Source organism: Schistocerca gregaria, chromosome 8 (assembly GCF_023897955.1).
Source record: "Schistocerca gregaria isolate iqSchGreg1 chromosome 8, iqSchGreg1.2, whole genome shotgun sequence".
Classification (NCBI taxonomy): Eukaryota; Metazoa; Arthropoda; class Insecta; order Orthoptera; family Acrididae; genus Schistocerca; species Schistocerca gregaria.
In genome coordinates, this window is record NC_064927.1 from 355,249,678 (window position 1) to 355,267,698 (window position 18,021).

Sequence of the window (18,021 nt, forward strand, 5' to 3'; positions counted from 1 at the left end):
TAGTGGTATTACATACACAACTGTAATGATAGTTGTCACTTTATCAACAAGATTCTTTATCTGACATGGATAAAAACTCTGTGGGTGTACTGTTTCTGTATAACTTGAAGCATACCATTTCCATCAACTTTGTAGGCTCGTCAATGGAGGACTCTGCTATCATATTGGACCAAGTTACACAGCTCCAGCTGATAAGTTCAAGATGTCCTGCTTCCTATTTCCTTCACCCAAAACTGCACCATCTCTCACACCATGCAAAACATGCTTATGACAGTTATTAGTGTATTTTCCGAATGGTTAATTTGGATAACTTTAACAGTTATACACACATGAAAAAACAGTTTTGCATCACCCTGGTTCCCAGAAATCCTAAAGATAGACATTGACTATTGGTACTGTATCACAGACACAGACCCTTTCTCTGTTCAGAGCTGTCACTAAATCCTCCCAAAGATGTAAACAGCCACACATGAGCAGTACCGATTAGACGGAGGGGGTCCGACAGCCGATCAGTTCCAGTCATTCCACCGGGAAGGAGATACACTGCTCATGCTCATGTTGTCTGAATTCAACCATGCCTAGACTGTTAATACCGCAGTTTGATTGCATCCGCATTGTTACTTTGTGCCAGGAAGGGCTCTCAACAAGGGAAGTGTCCAGGCATCTTGGAGTGCACATGGAGGAGATACAGAGACAGGAACAGTCGATGACTTGGCTCGCTCAGGCCGCCCAAGGGCTACAACTGCAATGGATGACCGCTACCTACGGAGAATGGCTCGGAGGAACCCTGACAGCAATTCCACCATGATGACTAATGCTTTTCGTGCAGCCACAGGACGTCGTTTTAAGACTCAAATCTGTGCGAAACAGGCTGCATGATGAGCAACTTCACTCCCAACAACCATGGTGAGGTACAGCTTTGCAACCACGACACCATGCAGCGTGATGCAGATGGGCCTAATAACATGCTAAATGGACCACTCAGGACTGGCATCACATTCTCCTCACCAATGAGTGTCACATATGCCTTCAACCAGACCATCGTTGGAGACTTGTTTGGAGGCAACCCAGTCTGGCTGAATGCCTTAGACACATTGTCCAGTGAGTGCAGCAAGGTGGAGGTTCCCTCCTGTTTTGGGGTGGCATTATATGGGGCCGGCGTATGCCACTGGTGGTAATGGAAGGCGCCGTAATGGTTATATGATACAGGAATGCCATCCTCCGACTGATAGTGCAACCATATCGGCAGCATATTGGCGAGGCATTTGTCTTCATGAACGACAGTTTGCACCCCCATCATACACATCTTGTGAATGACTTCCTTCATAATAATGCTTAGCTAGAGTAAGCAGCATGTTCTCCATGTGTGCACCCTATCGAATATGCCTGGTGCAGTAGCCACCAGAAATATCACGGGAGGCACACATCGGCACGTCACGGACAGTAGTTGCCGCAAGTAAGTCCCGTCCACCAGAGGGCACGCGAGAATTTGGCCACACCCACTGCCGGTGGAGCAACAACTCGGGCAGCACGGGTTGTGCCCAGTCAGTTTTACATCGGGCATGCCTAGCAGACAGTTCCCGGTCTACACTATGTGAAGTGCGACGGACAACGTGAATCATGTTAATACACCTGAGATTGATTGAAAAGGGCTATTTATGGACGACGTGACCCGCCAACCACTCTGAGGGATCTATGCCAAATCACCGTTGAGGTGTTGGATAAACTGGACCAACAGTGCCTTGATGAACTTGTGGATAGTATGCCACGACAAATACAGGCATGCATCAATGCAGGAGGACGTGCTATTGGGTATTTGAGGTACCGGTGTGTACAGCAATCTGGACCTCCGCCTCTGAAGGTTTCGCCATATGGTGGTACAACATGCAGTGCATGCTTTTCATGAGCAATCAAAAGGGCGGAAATGATGTTTATGTTGTTCTCTATTCCAATTTTCTTTATAGGTTCCGGAACTTTGTTTGATGTGTGTATTTCACAGACAGTCACTTATTGTGCTACATGCAAGTGCTTCACATAGAGACAACAGATAAAATGAAATATTCATTGGATCATCACAACTTATTTCTGATACAGAATGACAAACAAACATGTGATAACAGATTATTTAAGGAAACCAAAGAAAATGCCTAATTTTTGATGATCAGTAATTTGGATTTCTTCTTAATATTGTCCAAGACAGTGACACTTGAGCCAGCTTAAACTCCATCTCAAAATGATGGGTAACATTGGCTTCACAGGCTATTAAGTCAATCAATGAGTTCAACCTGTGCCACGACATGCGAAATGTTGGCTTCCTGGCATAGGCTAGCATTGGTAAATTGGGACCTGATAGGCCAAGCTGAACTGAACCTAGTCATGCTATGCAGTTCAGCCTGGCTGAGGGGGACTACCACAGGCTGGCAGCACTTGATGTACACCTGTTCTCCAGGTGTTCTGGGTTAGAGGGGTACATCACTCATCTCCCCACTGGTCCAAGAGAAAAGCATTCCACAGGGCTCTAGCACTGTCAATAGACTAGTGACAGGGTCAACCACGCATAGTGGTTAGGGGTTACAATTCACTGACTAGAGGAGGCTGTTCCCCTCCTTACTGCATTGACTATAACAGATAAAGGATAGGATGACTATGGGAGGGATGGCCCCTGTTGCATGTAGAGACCCAGGGGATACTTGTGTGGCCCCACCCACTGATTATTTCCCTCACTTTGTTTTCTTATTGTTAATCCAACTGCCTTCTCACTTTCACTATTGACTCAGTCCCTGATTAGGTTCATAACGTGTGTACGGTACATCAAAGTATTAACATGAAAATAACAATATTATGAAAAGGATAGTCCTACTCATGATATAGTGGAGATGGTGAGTCGCAGATAGGAAGAACAAAAAGACTGTCAGGAAGTGAGCTTTCGGCCAACAAAGCCTTTTTTGAAAATGGACAAAGTGTGCCGTGTATACACACACACACACACACACACACACACACACACACACACACACAGAGAGACAGACAGAGAGAGGGGGGGGGGGGGGGGCTCGTGACTTTTTGGTGGGTTTGTGCTTGGCTGCCACAGGGCCCCAGCCTTTGCAGCATTTTTCCCTTCTGTGCTGCATGTCTATCCTAGTCTTTTGCTATTCTTTTTCCCCTCCATTGGGGAACATGTCTGGGGTGTTACTGAGAATGCATTGTCTGTCTATAATGTAAGAACACTATCACCATTGTTTTTCGCTCCCTTTTCCTTTCTTTATTTCCCTTCCACTCTCGTTCCTCCGCTTTGGCATTTGAGGTTCCCTTTTCTCTTCTTTTTCTTCCCTTTGCACTCCTGAAGGCCAGCCTACATGTCTGACGTATAACAGGTGACTGCGTAACCCAGCCCCGAGTCGACAGGTAGGGTTCGCATGTACCCCGTTACAGGCCAAGCCCAGGGAGGGGCAATTGCTTGAGCTGCAACATTCCCATATTGCTTGTTGATTGGTCCCTCTGTGAGGTGTTTAGGAGATGTGGACAATCACCTAAGGTGGGTGTGCCCCCTTGTGAAAGGGGCCCCCAGTTGGAAGGAGTGTGCTATCAGAGACACTGGCAATCATGGGGGACTCTCCTGCAATGAGTCAATCATCTTCACAATTAGTGTTCCAAGACTGAAATCCAGTATTACCTACCTGATCAGGGTGTCATTGCCGTCCACTGGGTAATGAAAAAGGTAGATTCCTCCTTAGTGCCCACCCGCACTCTTTTTCACACCTTTGATAGAGTGGTGCTTCTGTCCAAGATCAAAGCAGACAATGAAATTATCACAGTCCAGCCATACATTCCGAACCCGCAAGTGTCATCGTTTCAACCACACTAGAATGTCTTGATATGTGACATTCGCCTGCTCTATTTCTTTGTTTGTTGTCCTCAGTGTAGACGTACTGCATTGCTATACTAGCTGAAAAATAAGGGATGAAAGTCGAACACGGACTACTTTAAAAGATGTAGCCGACAGTACACATTTAATATGGCCCGTGCACTATTGTTTAACTTTTGATAAGCCTCGTTAATAGTTTGCAGGTGAACATCCACATACTGCTACACTAGATAACTATTGAACATCTGTGAGCAGTAAAAACCTAACCACACAGTTCACAAGTCCTGCAGAATATTGCGGTACGTATTGAACAAACACTGTCATTGTTTTAACACATGGGATAGCAAAAAAGCTAGCTGGATTTCATGCACTAGTTCTTTTAACAGTTCCACCTCTTCATCTTTCGTGTGGGCCAGCTTCTGACGGCTCTCTGGGACCAAGATCCATTTGCCAATTTCCGGCCTGACAGTAGCAGACGATTTTATCATGGACCCTATTGCTATTTCCAACACCTTCGGCTGCCATTTTGTGGATGTTTCGAGAACTTTCCACTATTACCCTACCTTCCTCCATCAGAAACGAGTGGAGGAGGCTCAGGTGATAATAATCTCTTCTCAGAATTGTGAGTGCTACAGTGCTGCCTTTACTATGAGGGAGCAGATCACGCTCTCAGTTCATCCCGATCCTCCACCCCAGGGCCAGACGCAGTCCACATTCAGATGTTCCATCACCTTTTTCTTGCAGGCAAGCACTTTCTGATTAACATGTACAACTGCATCAGGGCAGAGGGCACATGTCCCAGACTTTGGTGTGAAACCACCATCATACCCATAACTAAGCCTGGTAAGGATACAAACCTTCCTTCTAGTTACGGCCCCATCTCTCTCAAGAACTGCATTTGCAAGGTGATAAAATGTATGATTCATGCCCGGCTGGTATGGTGGCTCGAGTGACGCAATTTACTAACGAATGCACAGTGTGGATTCCAAGCACGGCTTTCAGCAGTTGACCACCTCATTACTTTATCCATGTCATGAATGGTTTTCTGTGGAAATCCCAGATTGTGGTCATGTTTTTCGATTTGTAGAAGGCCTAAGACAACTACTAGAGGACTGGTATCCTTCATGCTCTCTACATGTGTGGCTTCCATGGCCACCTACCCTGTTTTCTTGAGGAATTGTTAAAGGACAGAGTTTTCAAGGTACATGTAGGTGCTGCCTTGTCGGACACCTTTATCCAGGAATACGATGTGTCTCAGGGTTCCATCCTGAGCGTCATCCTCTTTGCTGTCGCCATTAACCTATAATGGCCTGTCTCCTGCTGGGCATTTCCAGCTCCCTTTTTGATGACGATTTTGTCACCTATTGCAGTTCTCCATGGACCTGTCTCACTGAACGGCGTCTGTAGCATTGTCTTGATCGTCTTTACTCATGGAGCATCGACAGTGGCTTTCGTTTTTCCACTGACAAAACTGTCTGTATTAATTTCTCGCAGTGCAAATGGTTTCTCCCACCTTCTATTCATCTTGGGCCTGTTGCCCTACCGTTCATTGAAACTGCAAAATTCTTGGGGCTCGTGCTTGATAGGAAACACTCTTGGTCCTCCCACGTGTCTTACCTGGCAACCCGCTGTACGCGGTTCCTCAGAGTCCTACATGTCGTCAGTGGTACGTCCTGGGGTGCTGATCGAACCACCCTCCTCCATTTGTACCGGTCCCTTGTCCACTCGAAACTTAACTATGGGTGCTTTGTTTATGCATCCTTCTTATGCTGCCTCAACATTATCCACAATCTTAGCATCCGTTTGCCACTGGTGCCTTTTACATTAGCCCAGTTGAGAGTCTGTTGCTGAAGCTGCTGAACTACCACTGTCCTACTGCCGTGACTTTCTCCTCAGTAGGTATGCATGCCATTTGTCTGCCATGCATGGCCACCTATCCTATGCCTCCTTCATTGATGATTCCCTTCATTGCCAATATGGGGTGCTTCCCTCTTCTCTGTTACCTCCTGGAGTCCGCTTTTGACACTTGCTATAGTGGCTTAACTTCACACTCTTCACACTACCTGCAACTTTCCCAATGGGTGTAAATTGTTCACCACCTTGGCATCCTGAAGCAACCCATGTTAACCTTCGCCTTCATTTGCTTCCTAAGGACAATACTCCAGCCTCGCTCTATCGCATTCAGGTTCACGACCTTCGCATGGAACTTCGCAATAGTACCTTTGTGTACACTGATGGCTCTTGGACTGACCGTGGGGTTGGGTGTGCCTTCGTCATTGGGACCTGTGTTGTTTGATATCAGCTTCCGGCACACTGCTCAGTATTTACAGCCAAGCTCTTTGCCCTGTATCAAGCCACAGAGTGCATTCTGCAACACAGATTTTTCAGTTGTGTCCTCTGCTCGGACTCTCTCGGCACCCTTCAAAGTCTATGTGCACTGTACACTGCCCATCTCTTAGTGCAGCACCTCCAGGAAAACTGTCACTTGCTCAGTCTTGGTGGAGCCACTGTGATGTTTATTTGGGTTCCTGATCATGTTGGTCTGCCAGGAAGCAAGACTGCTGACACTGGTGCCAAGACTGCAGTCCTCATACCTCAGCCCACTAGTTCTTATATTTCCTCTGATGATCTCTGTGTTTCTGTCTGTCAAGAGGTGTCCCTTTGATCATCACCAATGGTACTTCCTTCAAGGGAATAAGCTCTGGCTTATTAAGCCTCTCCCAGGGGCTTGGACGACCTCCTCTCAGCCCTGGCGAGAGGAGGTCATTTTAACTGGGCCGTTTATTGTGCACTGCCTTTTTAGCCATCATCAATTGATGAGTGGCACTACCGCACCACTTTGTACACATTGCGCCCAAGTCTTAACTGTCCACCACTTCCTGACAGAATGTCAATTTTTTAACCGTTTATGTTCCCGCTTGGGTTTGCCGTCTGAGTTATCGGCCATTTTAGCAAATGAAACGCAGGCTGTTGACCGCATTTTACTTTTTATTCGCCAAACCAATATGGCAAGCCTCCATTTCTGTATGGTGTCTCTTTTAGCCCTTTCTCCATGTCCCTGTTCTCTCTCTCTCTCTCTCTCTCTTGCACGCGCGTGCACACACACACACACACACACACACACACACACACACACACACACACACACACACACACGTGTGTGTGTGTGTGAAAGCAGAATTCACACATACATGACTGCAATGTCTGGCAGCTGAAGCCAGACTGCAAGGAGCAGCACATGATGGAAGAGGCAACCGGGTTAAGAGGGTAAGGAGGAGGCTGGGCCGGGGAGGGGAGGGATAGCAGGGTAGGGGTGGGGTGGTAAAGTGCTGCTTGTGGGAGTGTACAGGGGTGAGGTGGAGAGAAGGTAGGGCAGCTAGTTGCACATGGGAGATTCAATGGAGGGGAGGGGAAAGGGGGGGGGGGGAGGAGGTTAGCGGAAAAGGAAAAAGGCTGAGGATGTGTTGGTGAAATAGAGGGCTGTGTAGTTCTGGAATGGGAACAAGAAAGGGACTAGATGGGTAAGGACAATGACTAATAAAGCTTGAGACCAGGAGTGTTACATGAACATAGGATATATTACAGGGAGAGTTTCCACTTCACAAATCTGGAAAGCTAATGTTCGTGGGAAGGACCAGATGGCACAGGCTGTGAAGCACTTATTGAAATGAAGAATGTGGTGTTGGACGTCATGCTTAGCAATGGGGTCGGCGGCTATTCATGTGGGCAGATGGCTTGTAGGTTATCATGCCCACACTGAATGCAGCACAGTGGTTACAGCGTAGCTTGCAGATCACATACTGGTTTCACAGGTAGCTCTGCCTTTGATGGGATAGGTGATGTTAGTGACGGACTGCAGTAGGTGGTGTTGGGATGATGTATGGAACAGATCTTGCATCTGGGTCTATTACAGGTGGCCGAATCGCGAAGGGGATATCCCGGCCAATAAATGCCATACGATCATTTCATTTTACATGGATATGAGCCATGAGGCAAGGAGTTGGGAAAGGGGTTTTTGTAGGTACGAACGAGGATATTGTGTAGGTTCGGTGGGTGGTGGAACACCACTGTGGGAGGGACTACTTGTCACTACAGAGGTGATGGCCACGGGTGACTAGGATGTATGGAAGGGACTTCTAAGTATGGAATGAGTGGCGACTTTCGAAGTGGAAGTATTGCTAGAGGTTGGTAGATTTGATATGGACAGAGGTACTGATGTAGCCATCTTTAAGGTGGAGGTCAGCATTGAGGAAGGGTGGCTTGTTGGGTTGAGTAGGGCGAGGTAAAGTGAATGGGGGAGAAGGTGTTGTGGTTTGGGAGGAATGTGGATGTCTATTTTCGACAGTCCTTGTTGGTCGAAAGCTCACTTTCCAATAGTCTTTTTGTTGTGCCTATCTGCATCTCAACACATGGTGAACAAATATCCTTTTCATAATATTGTGACTTTTCAGCCTGGATTTTCCATTGTTTGATTTAATGTGGAAGGGAAAAAACAAATAAAAAACCAGATAGGTGAAATGAATAATATGCAGGAAAGATTTTGATGATGCCAGCGGTGTTGATTTGTTGCCAAACAAAAGGTGTAGGGACTGTTACAAACAATTAAAACTTCACTTTCTGTGAAATTACCCTATTATGACTTTCTTGACTAGAAGACATTGCTTACTCTGTTGCATAATTGGATTTGTGGGAGGGGGGGGGGGGGGGGGGACCAGATAGCCAGACACTAGTTGTGGGAGACCGCTCATCAGCTATGATCTAGAGAGTAGCTGACAACACATTTACCTATACTTCTTCTTAAATAATTTTTCAACTCTGGCATCAATACTGCTTTCAGTGTCCCAGTTTTACCACTCCTACATAATTTCATAATACGATCAAATTTCTGGCAGATGTCACTAACTTGAGATCAGCTGCTTATTCAGTGATGACATTGCTGTTTAATCCCTCAGTGCTCAACCAGCCTGCCAACTCACACTTAAATGTTGAAATTATGCATGTTGACACCGTTCCTACTTAACAGGTGGTGCAGGCATTGGCTAAAAATGCCCCACCTTCTAGTATCCTTACTGCCATACGTAGGTAACCCCTAAAACCATCATTCAGTGGAACTGTAATGATCATTTTGACCACCTAGCAGAACTCTGACACCTAGATTACTTTTACCCAACAATATCTATAGCCCTCAAGGAAACTTGATTCTTTACAACATATAGCTTTAAGCCCTCAAGGAAACTTGATTCTTTACAACATATAGCTTTACCTTATGTAATCTCAGTGCCTACTTCAAAAATACATTTGGCTCTGAATGAACTTCAGGTGGTGTCTTCACATTGGTGCTTGTGGACACCTTTATTGGTCAAGTTTTGCTCAGTATAGTGCTGCAGGCTGTATCTGTTCACATATAGGCTGACAACTATTGAACTATATAAAAAAAAACATACAATAGTTACAAACCATGACATGTACACACTTTATTCAACATGCAAATGTCACTACAGATATTCAGATTTTGGTTATGATATGTTCAATGTGCCTGCCATCATTGGCGATGATGTGGTGCAGACAAATAACGATATTCTGTGTGACGTAATGAAGTGTCGGAACGTCGATGCTGTCGATGACCTCCCGAATGGCTGTTTTCAGCTCAGCAATGATTTTAGGGTTATTGCTTTACACCTTGTCTTTAATATAGCCCCACACAAAGGAGTTGGATATGTTCAGATCCAGAGAATATGGTGGTCAATTGAGGTCCATGCAAGTGGCCTCTTGGTACCCCAGAGCCAGAATGTGGTCCCCAAAGAGCTCCTCCAGGACATCAAACACTCTCCTGTTTCGATGGTGTTGAGCTCCATCTTGCATGAACCCCATATTGTCGAAATCAGGGCCACTTTGGATAATAGGGGTGAAGTCATCCTCCAAAACCTTCATGTACCATTCAGTAGTCACTGTGCCATCAAGGAATATCGCACCAATTATTCTGTGACTGGACGTTTCACACCACACAGTCACCCCTTGAGAAACTTTTCATTTGCAAAATGCATATTCTTAGTCCCCCAAATGCACCAATTTTGTTTATGATGAACCCATCCAAATGAAAATGGGCTTTGTCGTGAAACCAAACTGTACTGCACATACTAATTCCCATCATGCCACGTGGGCAACTGTGCAGTTTGAACATCCTAACACAGAAATTATGACAATTTTACTTCATACAGTTCAATAATTGTCACCCTGTACATACAACTATGGATTTTACTATCTGTGACGCCTATCTCCTGGACAGTGAGCCGACAGCAGAGATAACTAACCTGATCCATCAGCTACCTTTACGTTTTCTCCTCGTGAGTGGTTTCAAGGCCCACAACCCATTGTGAGAAAGAGTGATATGACACTAAACTGAGGTGCCCTAATTGAACAATTAATCAAAGACCTTGTTCTATGTTTGCTAAACAATGACACCCCATCTCATTTTGGTGTGGTACATGGAACATATACAGCCACCGTTCTCTGGATTTTTACCCCCAGCTGCCTCTCCTCAATCAGATGGTGGAAACAGTATGATCTGCAATCATTCTCATTTGCTATAACCCTCCCACATAAATGCCCAACCAAACGCCATCAGTAATAGCTCTTCAAGAGAGCTGATGGGCATATTTTCAATGCCACCCTGTCGTCCAAAGCTGCTCTACAAGGGGATATCACAGACTTAATACAGGATATAGGACACAGGACACAGCTACTTCAGTATTAAAAACACAGACTAGGTAATTCCCCTTTTCTCGGGAACATCTCATTGGAAACTATTTAGATGATGGAAACATGAAATTGCTTAGACAAACAATCATCAAAGTTGGGTGCTCCAACATGAGAATTGTCGTCAGTGGGAAAACTTCTTTACCTTTAAAAGGCTGTACACGTGGCTCACTGCCTTATGACCCACCAAAAGTAAGGTGGTTGGGAAAGGTATGCTGCTATCATAAGGAGCCATACCTCTTTTTCACAGATGTGGACCAATATTATCTGTTGTCACCAGCTAACAACAGTATTTCCAGTTTCCTCGAAGATGGCAACATCCATTCTGACTGTACTGTTATCATAGAATACTATGCAGCACAATTTTACGACGAAGGAATTTCCAAGCTCGTCCATCACTACGATAAGTGCCTTAATTTAAATGGCAACTATGTAGAAAAGTAGTATTTAAGTGTGGCTTTCATCTGTATATAATAAAAAAAAATCCAATACTTTATTTATTTTTAATTCCAAAATGTAATGTACTTAGTGGATAGCCCTCGTATATGGCAACACTGCAAGTGACATTAAACTTATGGTTAAGTAGCAATTGAAATTATTGTTAAAAATGAAAATAAGATTTCTTTGTTTGTGAATAAGAGTGGTGGTTTTTTTTTTTTTTTTTTCTTTTTGGAAACTGCTTGCTTGCTTTGCTTGGTATGTGGGAAGGGGCAGGGAAGGGGGAGGGGTGATCCTTGCATTCCCAACCATATATCAGGAAACATACAATTTAATGTGGAAACTAAACCAAGGAACAACTGAATAATACATTTTAAAGAGAAATAGTATAAATAATTTATGTGTATTGTAATGTTATGCCTGTATTAAAAAAATAGTTCTTCCAGTACTCCCAGAAAAGTATAGTCAGACATATTTATTTTCATATGTAATGCTTAGTTTTCCTATTATTCTTCTTAAATCATTTCTTATCAACTTACAGAACACCTAGACCATTGGAGAGGGTAAAACATTTATCAAGTGCTTCTCCCAATAGGCGGAAATATGATGCATGGAAAACTAGAAATAACTCAAAAAACATTGCTTGTGTCCTTGGTATGTCCAGAGAGCAACACACTGAAGGAAGTTCCGACGAAGATTTTACTCATGTAAGAAAGCAGGGAGCAAACAAGTCACATGTCACGAAATATGCAACACCACCATCAGCTAAGAAAATTAGGCGACCTGTGCTTATTGTCTCATCATATAAGAAAAAGAAATTATGTCAGTCACATGGGCGAAGCCCCAAAAAACACAAGAAACAGTCAGGCAGTGCCAAGAAAAGAGTGTTTAAACCTTGTCCTGAGTGTTACTGTCCAGGGATAGTTCTGTCAGATGAGAGTGATTCTGAAAACCATAACTGTTACATCAGAAACATTTTTTCTCATAAATGTTCTAAAAGCTGTCGATGTAAAATACCACATTCCAGTAAATTAGAGGCAAAGAATGTTGGAATGAACCACCCCAAGAAATCCTATGGGAGAAGAGTCCAAAAAGGCAAATCAGTTGCAGATAAAGATCTTCAGTCATTGTTAAATGCTAGAGATATGATAAATTATTCTCCTCAGTCAATTTTCCTACGTAGGCTGCGGCGTCAATCACAATCTATTAGAAATGTGCTGTTTAAAGACACTGCAACCCAAACAAAGAAAGGTGGCATTGTACACAGTGCAGAAACTTCAGATGAGGATGGAAGTAGTTCTCAAGAGAATGTAATTAAAGAAGATGTTAAACTAAAGAAATGCAAGTGCAGGAATAAATCTGAACAATTGATCGCTGGTTATGGATTAGAAACACCCTTAAGAAAGGTAAGTGATTTGCAAATATTTTATATTTCAGTAGTTTCCATAGAAGTTAGTGAGTCATTTGACTATAACAGGTAAATGATACAGCTATATGTCAAAGGAATTAAAATTAATTTTTTCATTCAAATAATGTTTGCAGGAGCATCCAGATACTGTTAGTAAAAGGGTAAAAGTTCATAATTATGGGGACCAGCTACGCATTAAAGATCTTGGCAAGTATCGCCGGATGCATTGGTTTGACTGCCATGCAGAAACCCCTGATTTTTATGCACGAAATCCACGATTGGCCTTCAATCATAATTGTGAGTGTAGTAATTATGTATTTTTTAAAAATAAGAACTAGTGGTTTTTAAAAAAAATAAGAACTGTTATTTTCCGCAGCATTGTAATACAGTATTTCCACATTTGCCCTCAAAATATTTTGTTTCATTTCCTGACAGTCCTTTAAGGCATTACATCTTAACCAATGAAAACACTGGTGTAAACCTTTAGAGACTTGAGAGGCGCATCAAGGCGTCATCCGTAGAAGAGTCCACAACTTGCTTCTTCATTTGAACATTGAACGTTCAGACAACCTGATTCGCCTCGCCGTTAGATTGGGAGCGAAGCAGCAGTCGTGTAACAAATGTATTGATGCGCACAGAAATCATGGAGGTTCTGAGAGACAAACTGTGGACATTAATCTGCCACAATCATGTAAGAAAATCTTTAAATTAAATAAAAATTTCTCTCTTTTTGGAGAGGGCCTGAATTGTAAACACAGTTGATGTGGAAGGCCAATGGATAACGTAAAGAAATGTTGAGGAAGCATCGACAACCAACAACCAGTAAGAATTTAGAAAGAGACTCAAAAAATCGACAGAGACACACCCACAGATGCTGTGGTGCAGGTCACAGAGTGTGTTGTTCGCAGTGTTGCTTATTGTGTAGCACACTCCCTTCAAGACACTGTCCATTCCGTTCAACTGCTCTTCCAAGTCCTTTGCTGTCTCTGACAGAATTACAATGTCATCGGCAAACCTCAAAGTTTTTATTTCTTCTCCATGGATTTTAATACCTACTCTGAATTTTTCTTTTGTTTCCTTTACTGCTTGCTCAATATACAGATTGAATAACATCGGGGACATGGTCTACAACCCTGTCTCACTCCCTTCCCAACCACTACTTCCCTTTCATGTCTCTCGACTCTTATAACTGCCATCTGGTTACTGTACAAATTGTAAATAGCCTTTCGCTCCCTGTATTTTACCCCTGCCACCTTCAGAATTTGAAAGAGAGTCTTCCAGTCAACATTGTCAAAAGCTTTCTCCAAGTCTACAAATGCTAGAAACGTAGATTTGCCTTTTCTTAATCTAGCTTCTAAGATAAATCGTAGGTCAGTATTGCCTCACGTGTTCGCATATTTCTATGGAATCCAAACTGATTTTCCCCGAGGTCGGCTTCTACCGGTTTTTCCATTCGTCTGTACAGAATTTGCGTTAGTATTTTGCAGCCGTGACTTATTAAACTGACAGTTCAGTAATTTTCACATCTGTCAACACTTGCTTTCTTTGGGATTGGAATTATTATATTCTTCTTCAAGTCTGAGGGTATTTCGCTTGTCTCATACATTTTGCTCACCAGATGGTAGAGTTTTGTCAGCACTGGCTCTCCCAAGGCCGTCAGTAATTCTAATGGAATGTTGTCTACTCCTGGCGCCTTGTTTCAGTGCTCTATCAAAGCCAAGAAGGGAAAGCAGAAAGGTGGAAGGAGTATATAGAGGGACTATACAAGGGCGATGGTCTTGAGGACAATATTATGGAAATGGAAGAGGATGTAGATGAAGATGAAATGGGAGATAGATGTGGTAATTTTGTGGAATTATGAGTTACACTTTACTGTGGAGTGCCAGAAAGTGAACGTGAATGAGTGAATGAGTGAGTGCTAAAGATGAACATGGGAAATATTGGATTTTATATGTAAATTGCGACCCCTGTATCAACTAAAATCGACATGGCATGTGATGAAGAACTGAATGTTTTAAGTGATTGATTAGGACAATATTAAAGAAGGCATTCTACCACAGGCAAACAATTTTAGAATCTTTTTTTGTAAAAGGCTCGATTAAATACAATAATCTGCTGTTGAGTGACTCTTATTGCGTTCGTGTGTGCGCGCGTGTGTGCCTGTGTGTGCGCATGCCCGCGCCTGTGTGCAAACTGTAACTTAAGATTAACACGGGCGTGATGGTGGTTTTTGTATCAAGAAAGTAACAATATTGAAGTTTTCAATCGCACACTATCTATCCTCTAATATAGCACTTAAACTAAAACCAAAACCTTCAAGGCAACCTGTAGATACGTGTAATGTACCGGTTCTACTACAGCTCTCCAGCAGAGAAACATTGGGTTCTAACAGGGCAGATGTGTGGACTGGACTACAGAAGAAGAACTGGTTTCTGTGGGAGGAACAGATAACCGCAGCATCATAAGCCAAATTAAGATTTTTCTAAATCAGTTAATGGCAGATGGTGGGATGGTTCATTTGAAAGGGCACTGAGCAAGGTGGTGCAGTGGTTAGCACACTGAACTCGTGTTCAGGAGAATGACGATTCAAACCACGTTTGACCATCCAGGTTTAGATTTCCTGTGATTTCCCTAAATTGCTCCAGGCAAATGTGAGAATGGTGCCTGTGAAAGGGCATATCCAATTTCCGTCCACATCCTTGACACTACCTGAGCTTGTGCTTGTCTCTAATGACCTCAATGTTGACAGGACATTAAACCCAATCTTCCTCCATTTTTCTTGGAAAGGGCACAGTCAGTCATCTTCCCGCATCCTTCCCCACCCTGAGCTTGTGCTTCATGTCTAATGACTTCGGCAGCAATATGGTCTAATTTCCTTCCTTTTCTCCTTCTCTGCCTCCTTGGTTGAAGAAAATAAAAAAAAAAAGATTCAGATCATTGTAATTCATGTCTGTTGTTAAGTGTTAACCACACCCTGAATCCCGAAGACCCAGCCAAATGTAAATAAATTCAGTTACTGTTGTTATTTATCAATGCTTTTACTAAGTTGCCTCTAATTGAAGTACTAAACAAGGGAATGGGTGTCCCCCTGACACACACACAGAGTTAATTGTCAACTAAAAGTGAGCTTTGTGTGTTAATAGGCTAGTGGTAATCCTCAATGGTGTGCATGGCACCCTCCACGGATGCCACCGACACTACAACAGTCAACTCCTCACCAGACTTTTTATTAATGCCTAGAAGAAACAGTAGATCCCTCAGTTGTAAGGTCAAAAACCTCCAAGGCAATGCCACAGCATAAGCATTCGGAGGGAGTTATGCAAAAGTGTTCCTACTAATGGACTGGGTTACAATCAGACCATTTGTCAGGTGTTGCAGCAATGCCAACTGCTTGATGTTCATGACAGTGATGTGTTAGGTGAGTTCAGTGGTGGCAGCTCCAGAGATGGACTAGAGGCAAGGTGGAAATGAGTGTCAATGTCCATCAAAGTCCCTAATCGAGGTGGTGTACTGCAGTGATAAGGAACTGGCCTCACATTTGGGAGTGTTGCAGTTCAAATCCCCATCCAGCCAGTCAGTTTTGAGTTTTCAGTGGTTTCCCTAAATCACTTAAAGCAAATACCAGGATTGTTCCTTTGAGAAGGATATAAGTTATTTCCTTCCTCATCTTCCTCTAATCTGAGTTAATGCCCTGTCTCTACTGACCACATAATTCAATAGGACATTAGAGTTTAATCTACCTTCAATTTTCTCATCAGGGTCCACCGCTATTGAATCATCTGTTTAGCCCATTCCAATGGCTGTGATCAGGCTGATTAAGGACAAAGCTCCTACTGTTGCTGTTGAGTTTCTGGCAGCGGCAGTTGCATAGAAAAAAATGGGGAGGCAGAGGAGCTACGGTACCAGGCGGTCATCTTAGGGTAGCAAGACTGCAGCTATTTTTTACCTTGAGTAATACAGCCATGTCGGCAAACATGTCGCTGCCGACAAGTGCTCAGTGCCTACAGTCCATCTTGCACGTGAAGAAGGTGTGCAGTGAGACTAGGTTGCTCTTGCGAAAGAGAGGCTGCTGCAGTGCCAGATCCCTTGGATGTGCCTGCAGCAAGTCAAGGAGTGTGTAATGTCAGTGATCTAAAACATCTGAGCTCATTGGAGCTGCAACCTGGAACAGACATTGTCCAGTAACACACTAATCAGGCTTCTTCTAATGTTGCACATTGTGGAATTTGTGTATCTGAGGCTTAAAAAGATTATTAGTGTCTAATCTACTGCTCAATTTTCTACAGGATGAAATGGAATAGTAATCAGATGGATGTGTGTACTGCACTTGCATGAAGAGGTACATGAGTCTTCTTTGAACTGATAACTGTTGTTTTGCATAAGGTTGTAAAATGCTCCTTTAGTGACAAATAGTGCTACTTCCATGGCTAATGCAAAGGGAAGCTTGATAAAGTGTTGATGGCTCCAAGCCACCAGCAGTTCATGAATAGACTTAAATACCCAATATAAATACAGTCCAAAGGATGTTTCTGTGGTACAGGCTGAGAAATGCTGAGAGGACATGACCTGCTCCTGTCCACATGCCAGTCGTGCACCAGCTGCTCTGTCAGCATCTATCTGGATCAAATGACCAACACCTTCATTCTGTTCACCAGCATAAGAATTGAGCAGTTGCGGCATTTAAGGGGTTCTGAAATGATCGCTTGATAAGCTGCAGATTTCTTAGTGAGGAGGAGAATGCTGCACAAAGTATAAGGTGGTGATAATGAGAGAAGGTAAACTCCTGTGCCTCTGGAGTGTAGATTTGAAGACAATCAAGGTGGATGTGCTGATGTATTTGTCAAATGTGTAGAAGGCAGCATATTGTTTCATTGCCTGGGTGATCTTATGAAAGGTAGGTGTGACTTTATACATAAGTCTGGAATGGACAGTTTTGTGTTAATTGCTTAAAAGGTCAGGGGTGCACTGCATACAGAATGTGAAGAATGTGACTAGACAGATAGCAGGAGCTGTGCGAAGGGATTGGGTGCTTCTTTAGTTTAGAGGGTCTTGGGGAAACTACAGTCTAAAAGTGCACAGGACACACACATGAAAGTAGATCTAGAAACAATTTGTATTGTAGTTGTAAATTGTCGTAGCTGTGGTGGGAAAGAACCAGAATTCCAAGTGCTAATAGAAAACACTGAAGCTCAAATTGTCATCAGCACAGAAAGCTGGTTAAAGCTGGAAATAAATTCAGCCAAAATTTTTATAAAGGACTTAACTCTTTTCAGAAATGATAGATTAAATACAGTTGTTAGTGGAGTGTTTATTGCTTTCGGAAGTAGTTTACCTCTTACTTAAATTGAAGTAGGTAATCCCTGTGAGTTAGCATTGGTAGAAGTTATAGTTGACGACTGGAATAAGTAATGTTTTATTTCACAAAACTTTTTTACTTTGAAGGAATTGTTCTTAATGAATTTGTGCCACAGGGGCAAACTGTTAATCAATGGTACTATCAGGATGTGTTGTGATGCCTGCAAGAAAACGTGAGAAGAAAATGGCCTGAAATGTA

The 18,021-nt window shown here is 43.2% G+C and overlaps 1 protein-coding gene across 2 annotated transcripts in view; it reads left to right on the forward strand.

Annotated features, from left to right (window-relative positions):
* The window catches only part of LOC126284158 (uncharacterized), an 85,357-nt gene that overhangs the window by 40,141 nt on the left and 27,195 nt on the right, over positions 1–18,021 (forward strand). For both annotated transcript variants that reach the window (XM_049982881.1, XM_049982882.1), the window contains exons 2-3: positions 11,601–12,465; positions 12,602–12,764. In XM_049982881.1, the coding sequence (XP_049838838.1) occupies positions 11,601–12,465; positions 12,602–12,764 (1,028 nt within the window). The remainder of the gene's footprint in view (positions 1–11,600; positions 12,466–12,601; positions 12,765–18,021) is intronic.